The 12,149-nt window shown below is 39.4% G+C and overlaps 1 protein-coding gene across 1 annotated transcript in view; it reads left to right on the forward strand.

Annotated features, from left to right (window-relative positions):
• ITGA9 (integrin subunit alpha 9) overlaps positions 1–12,149 on the forward strand; it is a 205,981-nt gene that overhangs the window by 169,585 nt on the left and 24,247 nt on the right. Inside the window, exons 24-25 of the mRNA XM_054384966.1 lie at positions 10,872–10,997; positions 11,602–11,721. Of these exons, the coding sequence (XP_054240941.1) occupies positions 10,872–10,997; positions 11,602–11,721 (246 nt within the window). The remainder of the gene's footprint in view (positions 1–10,871; positions 10,998–11,601; positions 11,722–12,149) is intronic.

The raw sequence follows: 12,149 nt of genomic DNA on the forward strand, positions 1-12,149 counted from the left end.
TATTATGGGGAAGAGTTAAAGCTTGCAGTCTTGTTCCATGTAAAGTCCCAGACTGCTTGAGGTTTTTCTTCATTTGTACAATGAAAAGGCAGCTTTGCAATTTCAAAAAATTAAATGTAATTTCTGCTTATCATGCTCCAACATAAGGACAAGATGCTTTGGCTACTGCATTACTGTTGTTTAAAACCATGAGCAAAGCAGGACTGTCAAAGCTCTCTAAAGTGCTCCTTGAAGCATAGGTTGAGATTGTCAGGCTTACTATTGCATGCTCCACGTACAGAGGAAAGCTCATATGTTGTTATCATTGTGTAGAACCCCCCTTTTTGTTGGCAACCAGTTTAAAAATTGTTTAGTTTGTGTCTTTTGAAGTTTTAGATCTTGGCTCTGAAAATATATATGCATAGTCCCACTGTGTGAAGATATAAATATTTGCTGATAGTACTTGAGGTAGTAATTTTTTTTTTTCAGCAGTAATTTATGCTGCTTCTGATTGCCACCATTGATGCAAGGATTGTTTAGGAACATTGTGGTCTTACAGCAGGATTTATTTTAGCCCTTTGTATAAGTCAGCCCCCCCGTAGTCTCTTTATTTCAGTGACTGTTATACACACACTGACATACACGTATTTTGGCACCATATTTAAAGGCATAGCTAGATTGCTGGAGGAAATTATTCATTCCAGGGAGTGTATTGTGCAGAAACTTGTTGACCTTCCTGCCTCTTTTATTTTAATTACTTCTTTAGGTGGCTGTTCCAAAACATTTTGCCTAGGCAGTTGTGTGTGTTCTTCCCACCCCGGTCTAGAGCATGTCTGTGATAACAACTGAATCAGGCCTTGCCTGGCACTCCAGTCATTTACTGGAGAAACTGATGCGTCTGCCCAAGTCTCAGGCTGGCTGTGAGGGGAAGCAGGAGCATGGTCCAGCATGGCACAGTTGCCGCTAGACATGGGAAGACATTCCAAAGCAGCTCAGGAAGCTCTTCTAAACATCTTCCTAATATCAGCATGATAAACTGAAGCTTTCAGTGAAGAGGAACTTAGCTCTCCTTTAAGTTTTCATTGTTATACAGGAAAGGGTGCTTGACCATAAAATTATTTCCTGCGTTGGATCCTTAAAATAAATCTAAAGAGGGAAAAAATCATGTTGTTTTTGCTTTACAGGAACCATCTGCATTGCCATACAAAAGCTCTGCCTTGTTTAGAGTTCACTGCATTTACAGAGTTTCAGAATAATCCTTTCATGCAGTGCTGGATATTGCCTTGAGAGTACATCAAAAGTACTTAACATGGTAGAAAGTTTCTGTGTGTTCCTAGTTTGGATTTTCAGGTGAAACAAGATTTGAAATAATTTTCTGACTTTTTCTTTTTTGGTTTGACCAAATCTTCTAGCACTACAAGTGGTCTAATAATTGCCTAAGCATATTTTTTTTTTAATTATGAAGGGAATGATCATGGAAAATACTTTTGAATGCAGAAAAGTAATTTTATCTTTCCAAGAAAAACTAGTACTATAAAATCAAGGCTGTTGAAACATGGAAAAAGTGCAATGTGATCTACATCTTAAATCAGGCCACGGCAAATCTTGACATATTTATTTATGGCCTGCTCATGATTAGCTTCTGAAGCAGTGAAATTTTTCAAATTACTGAGTTATTGACACTTTCCAACACTCTCTTTCCCCTAAATCCTATGACTTGTCAATGTAATGTGGCAGCCTGATTAATATTTTGGATGAACTGAAAGTCTTGCTGCTTTGTGAACTGCCCATGGTACCTGTTCTCTTGGCCGAGTATGTGAAATGCCAATTTTGACAAAGATGGTTGATTTGCCTTTTCATAGTGAATTTTCAGATAAAGAAAGAAGTCTTACAAAGTGAATTGGCTATACATGTTAGCTCTTATCAGATTAAGGGAGGAAGCAGGATGTTTGGTAGCTACCACAGTAATTAGAAGTTTTGAGGTATGGAAAATAATACACAGTAGACTTCTTGTAAGCTTCTCAGCCAGAGAAGGTAACTCCTCCTGATGAAGGAACTAATGAAGGTCCTAGAACTGATCTACAATATCTTTCTGATATATTCAAATACCTGCTTTAGTGAAATATCCCACTTGAGTTGTGTGATTCCTACAGGGAATGTATTTATCTACAGTTTTTAGAACTTCTCATTCTAACATCAACACAGCCTGTGAGGAAAGACCAATAATTAGGTGAAGAAAAACCATGGGCTAATTTATGTACCTAAGGAGACGTATATTGTTTAAGCACCATAGAACACATACCTTAAGATCTATTTACTGTCTCCTATGTTGGTGAAGCATTGCACAGTTCTCCATAAGGAGAAGAAATATACCTGTTGGTGACTCTTGGATTTTGACTGTTAAAGGCTGATACATAAGGAGCACATTATTTAAGAGCACACTCATAAATATTCTCAGTGGTTGGTCTTTCTTTACACTATATACATGTGGCAGTGCCTTCTGTCTAGGAAAGAAGCCACTGCCTTGTAAGTCAGGAACTTCAGATCAGAAGATCTTTGTTTTTCTTGTTAAACTGGGTAGGTGGCACTACTGCTTGAGAGCAGTGCCTCTGGTGACTGCTTCTAAGTAAGTGCAAAGCAGTTGCAGGGTCAAGACCAGGCAAGTGTTGCAGGACTATGCTGATCAAACTCAGTTAACAGGTTATTTAATTAAGCTACAGGGTTAAGTGCATGAGAGAAAGATCTACAGGCATTGCAATCATGTTACCACACTTTTATGCCAAACACACATCTGGTTGAAGAGCAGAAGCCAGAGCTACAATGAAGTGCTCTTCTATATTGATTTAATGCTCTAGCATCTCCATTTGCTGTTTAAATATTGCCTGTCCTCCTGGCCATGTAAGTTTACCTGTTGGATCTGTAGAGTACTGATTTTCTTTACCCGCGTTGCTACTTTTGCTCAAAATCTTTTGAGGGTTGTGTAAAACAGGTTATTTTTAAAAATTCTTTTGTGTTGTTTCAGTGGCTCTTGAATTTATTGCCAGAATCAACAGAACTGCTCTGATTCAAACATGTTTCATTATCTGTGAATATTAAACATTTTTGGCATATGGAGCAAGTACTCAGCTAATATTTACATAACTTATTTGTCTACTTTTGAAAGTCTGACCTTGTCTGGAATTTCTTGTCTGTTCCCTTTTTTTGCCTCAGTGTGACATGTTAGATTAACCATGCCCATCAATTTATTTCTGTTCACCTACTGAAGGGTGAATCAGTATCTTTGAAAGGGTGAATCAGTATCTTTGAATCAGGACACATACATGTTTTCCCTGATACTAGGGTGAATGTGCAATGAAACAACGAAGACAAACAAAAGCGCATCTGTTATTTATTATCCACTTCGCAAACTTGCACCACCAATCAGACGTGCACACATAAATAAAACAGTAAAAGAAGAAGAAGAAGAGGAAAGTAAAAACTATCTGGCAGCAATTTCAAGAAGAGTACAGCCAAACTGTCCTTTGAAGCCAGCATACCCTAGGGCTGATGAGAAAGGCATCCATTTCAGAGTTGAACAACGTTAACAATTTCATGAAACAACTGACCTGTGTCCAGACCTTGAGTGTCCTGCAGGAAAGCAGCTAAAATTGCTGTTCTAAATTCCCTGTGTTTTGTGACATTTTCCCTGAGCTTGCCCCCACACTTTTTCTGTGATCAGATGTAGGTTTGGTTCCATCAGATGTACTCATAGCTGAGTTCCACCTTTGTGCTTCATTTGTATCAGTTTAATTCTGCTGGATTCCAGACTCTCATTAGTAACTGCTGATGATTTAACTCAAGAGAGGAATTGGGCTTACTGGAAAAGCCTGGAAACTTTTAAGTTTTAATACCATAATTAATTCTTTTGCATTAGTGGCAGTGTAGCGTTGTCTGTAAGGAATAAGCCAGGATTAGTGCTTGACTTACATGCAGCAATGCAGCAGGGAGATTGTACTTAATGCTTCGCTAGAAGCAGCCGCTCCTTTCCTCTTGTTTTTCAGTCTCATTCTTCCAAGAGACTCCTATCACATGCACGTATTTAACCACATGCCAACTGTTAATTTCCATTTCCCTGTGCTTGGTCCCCAGCTGACCTTCCCAGCCCCCTGTCTGGAAATAGTACTTGTTTCACTCTCCCAGGTTGATAACTTGTGCAGGATACAGAGCCTTGTGCAGGCTCTGAAAAAATGGAGAGTCTTGCCTTTGATGCATATTAAACAGGTTGAGGTCCAGAAGGGACCTCTGGCTTTCAGTCCACCAAGGAAGTTTATGTTATAGGCAGTATAGCCTGTAAAATGCAAACAGATCCAATGATTTTTTTAAAGGCCCCGAAGACATTTTAGAAATGGACGTGTTCTGAGAGTAGCTACAGATGAGCAGAAATGATGTTACGAGCACCCTGAAGGTGGAGGATAGAACTGTTAGTAGAATGGGAATGTGCTGGGGCAGAAGGTATGTTGTTTCTCCCAGAAACTCCAGACCCTCTAAAACTATGGCTGATCTGGATTAGAAATGCATGAATGGTTTGATTGGCAGTCCTGGATTATCCTCTATGTTCTCAGGGGAGCACATGGTGATTGTCTGCCTTGTACTGGTATCACCTTGTTGGAGTGTCAAACCCAGTCCAAGTATTCTCGATACACATACAGGGAAAGTCAGAGAGAGTGATCCCTGTAGACACAAACCCATGCTGTCTCCATGCAACCTTTTCAAATATCTTGCAATTTTTAGCCTCTAATGTGTGCAGAGTGTACACAAGATGTTTTACATTCAGCTGTTGTGCTCTGAAATGTCCCTCTGACATTTTTTTTCTGAAGAGAGGTGTAATCTGATATGACTAAAAATCATTGCTACTTTAGGGGCTTGCCCCTGCTCTGTAACACCTTTCAGAGTACTCTGAAATTTTCTTGTGGAAATTTCTTCCTTGTTGCAGATACAGAATTTTTAAAGCATGAAGTAAGGCATGTAAGTAATGCTTTCTCCAGTGGTTACATCTTGTCTTGGAGAAGCTTAACGGTTTGTGCTGGCAACAAAAAAAAACAGGCTGAGGGAGCTGGGGTTGTTCAGCCAGGAGAAAAGAAGGCTTTAGGGAGACCTAATAATGACCTTCCAGTACCTGAAGAGGACCTACAAGAAGGATGGATAGAGACTGCTTACTGTAGTGATAAGGTGAGGGACAAAGGTTTCACACTAAAGAAGAGGAGATTTAGATTGGATGTTAGCAACAAGTTCTTTAGCATGAGGGTAGAGGAACAGGTTGTCCAGGTAGGTAGTTGAGGCTCCATCCCTGAAGATATTCAAGGTGAGGCATGACAGGGCTCTGGGCAACCTGATCTTACTGCAGAGGAGGTTGGACTAGATCAGCTTTGGAGGTCCCTTCCAACCCAGACCGTTCTATGATTCTGTGAACAAAAAGTTGGCAGAGTAACCCATTGTATATGCTGTCCTATTTAAATGTTTTTCACGCATGCTTATGGACTTTTGAAGAGGACAACAGCTTCCAGTAAGTTAACAGAGCTAGAGACTAACTTGTCTGTAAACATGTGGCCATTTATGGGTAGGGTAGGCAACATTCTGATTTTCTGCATGATGATAGATTAATAATAATCTTAGCCTTTGCAGAGTTATATATAGACACCTTTTATGCAAGGAGACACGTATGGTCTCTGTAGTACAAATGTTCTGGCTTATATCTCTTTGTGTTTATGTATATTCCAAGTATATGTACATGGGTTGAATACAATAGAACGTTCATGAGTAAACAGTGATTTTCAGTCTCTTATGTTGTGGGTGTCCAGCTAAAACTCTCTAAAAGATTGTAATTTTTAAGTGCCACATTTCAGCCTTCTGAAAGCAGGACTGTTAGGTGTCTAAATTGAGACAGCTAACAATAATGTCTCCCTAGAGAGAATTGCAGATGGCTGTTCTGGCAACCAGTGATGTTCAAGAATGCAGGTGAGATCTGAATGCAGGCTGTGCTGGCTTTAATCACACTGACATACCATGATGGGACTATCAGACTGTGGGTTTTTTAACCTTTCTTTTCTTTGAGACTAAACAGTTGGACAAAAGGGCCTTTGAACTTGAGATAAAAACTAAATAAATTAAAAAAAAAATTAAAAGCCACTTGATTCATTGATGTTAGAGGTTTTGCAGGCTTTAATAAGACGTTCCTAGAGAATGTGCATCTCCATGCACAGCCAGCCAGGTAAAAGGAAACCATTGTCACTAAAAATTTGTGTGGAGAAATTTTCCTTTTGCTCTTGATATTAGTTTGTCTCACTTAAAAGTTGAAGGCATTATTCAAAACATGCTTCATTTTAATCAGAACATTGACAAACGGTAGTAAGTATCTCCAGTTGTAAATAGTTTATGGAAAAGTTTTTTTTTAAAATGTTTGGGTTCCCATCAGAAAGTCACCCCCTTATGAATTTTTCAGTTTAGAATTGAGAGTATAGAATGAGGAAATGTAGACAGTAATTTAACACCTTTGAAACTGGTTTTATGCGATTTTTTTTCCTGCAATGTAAAGCTGTTCAGTGAAATCTGCCAAGTCAGGTTAAAAATACATGTATAACACTTCCAGTTATAGAGGGATTTTGTATGGTCAAGACTGAATGTAGTGTATTTTGCTCCAGAAGGATTTGTGTGTGTTGAAATATAACAATCCAAGTAGGTAAGAGACAGCATGAACTCCAGGAGCCCTACTTATAGGAGTTAATACAATATCCATGTGCATAGGTGAAAAAAAATAGAAAACTTTTTCTTATCAAGCATGCATAATGTATATTCTGTGCATCTTCAGAGTCATCAACCTTTGCAGAAGTTCTGCTGGACTGAAGAGCAAAGTGTGCCTTAGAGTGCTTCTTTGCTAGCACCTTCGTTCGATACAGAAGTGAGTTTTTAAAGCAAAATCTCCAGCCCTCCCGGTGCAGGAGCTGTCCTTCACATCACAGAGTGAAACCTGCTTTTCTTTGGGTCGAAAAGAAACACAATGGAGCACTTGAGGAGTGCACTTAACACTCATTCATAGCTGCAGCACATTCAGGCTACAGGATTAGACTCGGAGAAAGTTAGAAAAGGAGTTGAGATGCACTGTAGGTGCTGAGGTCCCCCTTATTGTTTGGCCTGGATTAGGTGCTCAGGTAGACTTCTGGGTACAGATTTTAGGTACACTTCCAGTACAGGAGATTTAACTGTAGTGCCAGCACACAGGATCACATTTTTTTTTAATGCAGAACTTAAACCACTTAAGTACCTTCGGGAAAATAGAATGAAACAACCTTTAGCAGAGACAACTCCAACACAGCTCCTTGAAAGTCCCTCCTTGAGAGGCTGCAGTGTTGCTCCTGCTTGGTACCGTGCTTGGGTTGTGTTTTTATTTCCCAAGCTGCTGTTTTAATGTAGGATTTAAGAAAGCCTCCTTTCTGTCCCTGTTCCCTCTGCCCCAGTTTTGTTGATGTTTGTTTGTGTTAGGAATTGGATGTTGATCTTTCTCTGTGGCTTCTGGATAGTCCTTGTACTGAGTATAAAGACAACATACATCTCTTTCTATGTCCTTTGCACTGCTTTGAAAGCATCTTTCTGCTATTTCTGTGAGAGTTTGATCCCAGGTCCTGCGAAGATAACTTTGGGGATAGTCCTTTTCTCTTTAGAGGCTGCTGAGAGTGCATGGATATTGCCAAAATGCTCTAGTATGTCACATATCCTGAAACTCCAAGACTTTGTCAAAGAGCCTGGCTACCTACTCCACTTCAAAAACTTGTGCACTTATTGCAGCTATAAATCATAAGCATTTGTTCATGCAAAGCCCTTAAATTTTCTGGAAATTTACTTCTCTGTGTACTAGATTATGAAGTTGGTCCCAAGGAGAAAAACAGGTGGCTGGGATAGCACCATGTTTGAAGAAGGAAAGCCTCATGTGTGAGGCCGAATCCTGATTTGTATTTCAGAGGTGCAGTTCAGTCCCAGCATAATGCAGGCAGGAGCTTTGTGCTAAGATTTTACTTACCAGGATGATCTCCTAGAGCTGATTTCTCCATTGAGAAGAAAGCTTAATGAAAAGTCACCATAATTTTGTCTGACTGGTTGACCTAACCTTACCTTTATGCATATAAATGTTTATGAAAGTAAGAGATAGTGTGAAGTTTTAAATGTCTGACAGTCACCCTAACAAACCAAACAAAAAAAGCCCAACCAAAAAGAATCCCAAGCCCAACAAAAAAACAGAATAAAAGTTCTCCCTAATAAACAAACAAAAAACCCCACCCGAAACCAACCAACAAAAAAACCCAAAAAAACCTGACAAACAAACCAAACCAAAAAACAAAAACAAACCCTGAACCTATAAAGACTGAAACCAAAAAAAAAAAAAACCACCAAACAACCCAACTGTAATCAGTCCTTTGTAAAGGCTGACTTTCCTTCTACCTCAGTGTGATCCACTCAAGTTTTTTTGTTATTTTTCCCCTAATTCTGTGGCTCTGCTCTGTGCTGAAAGAGGCAGTGCTTCTCAGCTGCCTTGCAATCCTTTCCTGCCTCCTGACCATCAGCATACACAGATTGTTTGCAGATACACACATGAATAGGACCTAATTTCTGACTGCTTGAATCTCTCCAAATTCTTCAGGCCAAGTAGTAGTATCTGCCATCTTCTAGAAAGTAGTGTCTACATTTGGCTACTGAAACAGGCTGTAGGTGACCTGCTGGTCTGTTCCAGGGCAGTGCAGGTGACAGAAGGTGCACAGTCCATGCACGTGTCCCTTCTAATGTGGGCAGAGACACTGAATTTAGTAGCTGCTTTGTGTAGGATTGCTGCATAGCTGGCAAAAGAGATAGGATATTTCCAAGTTCAGACTTAGTCATCTTTTCTGTGTTTCAGCTCAAGTGTTTTAAAAAGGATAAGCTGTAGCCAAACTTCAGTTTAAGAAAAGGTAATCATTCAGAGAAGAAAGGACTGGATTGATGTTGCTTCATGCCAGATAGTTCCATTTAGTCTTGTGAGATATTTCTGCTTTGGTTTGTTCTTATGTCGTATTTGTACAGGATGTAAAGCAAGACTGTTTGGGGGATGTGCCAAAAGCAGGGATAGTGCAGAAGCTCATAATGTCCTTTCTGTATCTCTTGTGTGAATCTAATGACATCTGTCCAAGTGTCTGGTAATTTAAACTTTCATGAAGAAAGAACAACTACTGAATAGATCTTGACTCTTTGCTATTCTTGATTTAACATAAACCTTCTGGCTGATCTGGATCTAATTCCTATGTGAATGTTCAAAGAAAATAAACGTCAGTGGGCTTTGTGAATCTCTTGCCTACAATAAACAATGAAAACTTATTCCAGGGGATCTGAGAAAATAGTGGACATTGTATTCTTAATTTTCAGATGATCTCAAGGACACTGCAAGTAAAGAGTAGCTACCTGTGCCTATATCTATTGGAAAATTAAAGACAGATTAGGTGAAGGCAGATTATGAGTATGTACTTCAAAGAACAGATTATGAAGAGCTTGTGGGCAAATAAAGCAGAAAAGATACATAAATATCTCTTGTCTGGAAAATGTCATTTAAGATCTAGACAGACTTTTGGGGTTTTCTTTTTTTGGCAATGTTTTGGCTAACTTGGCTATAAACGGTTTAATTTAGAATTGGAAATCGCAGTAATTTTATATCCATAACAATTGTTTTTTATCCCTCTCTTGTGATTAGAGTGAGGGGCAAGTTTTATTCCTCTCAGAGGAGAGGATGTGTGGAGGTCAGCAGCAAGATATGTAAGAATGTCACTTAGTGGTTTATGGGAAAACCTCCATCTCTCTCATTCTTGTAGGTTTTAAGGATTGCAGCAAGAGTAATTTGCTAATACTTTGCTGCCACAGTTTGTATTGAATTCAAATAGTCTTTCTTAGGATAATTGGTAGTACTAGGGGGAATGGAATAAAGCTGGAAGTGGGGAGATTCAGACTGGATGTGAGGAAGAAGTTCTTCCTCATGAGAGTGGTGAGAGCCTGGAATGGGTTGTCCAGGGAGGTGGTTGAGGCCCCATCCTTGGAGGTGTTTAAGGCCAGGATGGATGAGGTTCTGGCCAGCCTGATCTAGTGTGAGGTGTCCCTGCCATGGGCAGGGGTTGGAACTGGATGATCCTTGTGGTCCCTTCCAACCCTGACTGATTCTATGATTCTATGATTCTTCAGTGGTGATTCATAAGCTGCAAAAAGTGAGAAGGGTTTTATAGTGCAAGGTTATTTTAGGTGAAGACCATTTTATCAAAACTTGGTACATGACACTTAGTTCAAGCATCTGCTTTTCTGGACAAGCAAATAAGCCAATGATACAAAAAGGTTTACTCTTGTACTATTTGTGTCGAGAGGTAAAAGAATATATGCAGTGTCCAGGCTTGTGCATTTGCACAAATATTTAATTTAACTCATTAGTTGTGATATAAACTGTGAAACAGCCAAGTTGTCCAAAGCATCAAATAATACAATTACAAAAAAGGAATACACAGAGTGACACTATTGACTTCGAATGTTATGTGGTGGTTTATATCTTTTGCTGAGATTTTTCTTCTCTGTCTCTAATTCCAGATTTGGAGAACACAGACACCTACATGTGAGCTAGGTTAGATAGGTTTGTATTTTCTCCCATCAAGAGAGCCAAGCATTTCCATTGTTGGTCTGGCTTGAGATATTTTCTTCAGGATTATTTGACTCCCAAAGCACTTTTTTCTTTCTTTTGACTACTAATAGGTGACATTCAACTCAGATATCACTGTATTTTTATGGACAGGCTTATTTCACCTTCTTGTGTCGTTCAATTTAATTCAGAATAATAATTATGGTTTTAATTGTGCTTGCAGGTTGGTCAGGACAAAGGAAACTGTTCTTTTCACAGAAACCCCAGCCCATGCATTGTTCCTCAAGCAAATGAAAATATTTTCCACACAATATTTGCTTTTTTCACAAAGTCTGGCAGAAAAGTATTGGTAAGAAAGTCCAGTTATGGCAAACTTGAACATACTGTGTATCATACAAAAGCTTTTGCATGGCTTAGCATGAAGGACTCAAGCAGATAGTCCATTATAAAGCAACGGTTTGGTGCATGTGTTCTGATACTGATGTTGTGTCATGGAGATGTTTAGTGGGTTTAGTTATCTGATTTTTAAAGGGAAGTAAGAAGTTCCAGGAGGTGTAGTAGGGAGGGAATTACCTGGCATGGCAGTACATACTTGGTGACCAAAGCCCTTGCTCCCATGTTTTGACAAACCATATAGGGCAGCAGGGCCCTGCTCTGTGCTCGACACCTGACCTGTGCAGAGGGCTGATATGCAGCAGTGCCCCTGCTCCCCCTGGCCCTGAGTACTCACCTGGCTCAGCAGCAATGAAGAGGGATGAATCTTACCTGACTTACTTTGATGCAGGTCTTTGTAATGTCATCAGGTCTTGAATGCCACCACTATTGCAGCGCAGAAGTGCTGTATTTTAGCAGCTTACCAAGTAACTTAGTCAGTTGATGTGTTTGCTGTTGCACAATTTGTTGCTGAATTGTTTTCCTCATTTGCCTAACAGCTTTTCCCATATTTCCTGTAGGACTGTGAAAGACCAGGCAGGTCCTGCTTAATTATACGCTGCAACTTAAGCTCACTAGCCAAAGCAGAGTCCTGTGATATAAGTATCTACACACTGCTGAATACTGAGATACTGAAGAAGGTACGTGCTTCCTTTGTAGTTTAAGTACCCACTGAAGTATGTTTATGTGCATCAATGGACTCCAAACTTGCATTCCTTCCTCTCTTTAGTAGTATGTTACCAAGAAAATCATGCTGTCATAGAAAACAGATCTATTTATCAACAACACATATGGAGGTGTTAATCGAAGTTCTTACTCTGGCTGCTAATGACAGAATTAAATTATGTTCAGAAATGTATACAATGAGAAAGAATAAGTGAGGCCACTAATTGTGTGCATTGTGTTAAGGGTAGAGGTTTCTGAAAGTTGAATTGATTTCTGAAAGTTTTCATCCTGAAAAATGAAAAGTAGAGTAAGTGCATGTAAACTGTGACCAACTATCCATCATTCCTTCAGTAAGAGACATGGCAGGTTTTTGTAATTTTTTACTTAGAATAATTATTATTCA

Source organism: Indicator indicator, chromosome 11, assembly GCF_027791375.1.
Source record: "Indicator indicator isolate 239-I01 chromosome 11, UM_Iind_1.1, whole genome shotgun sequence".
Taxonomy (NCBI): domain Eukaryota; kingdom Metazoa; phylum Chordata; class Aves; order Piciformes; family Indicatoridae; genus Indicator; species Indicator indicator.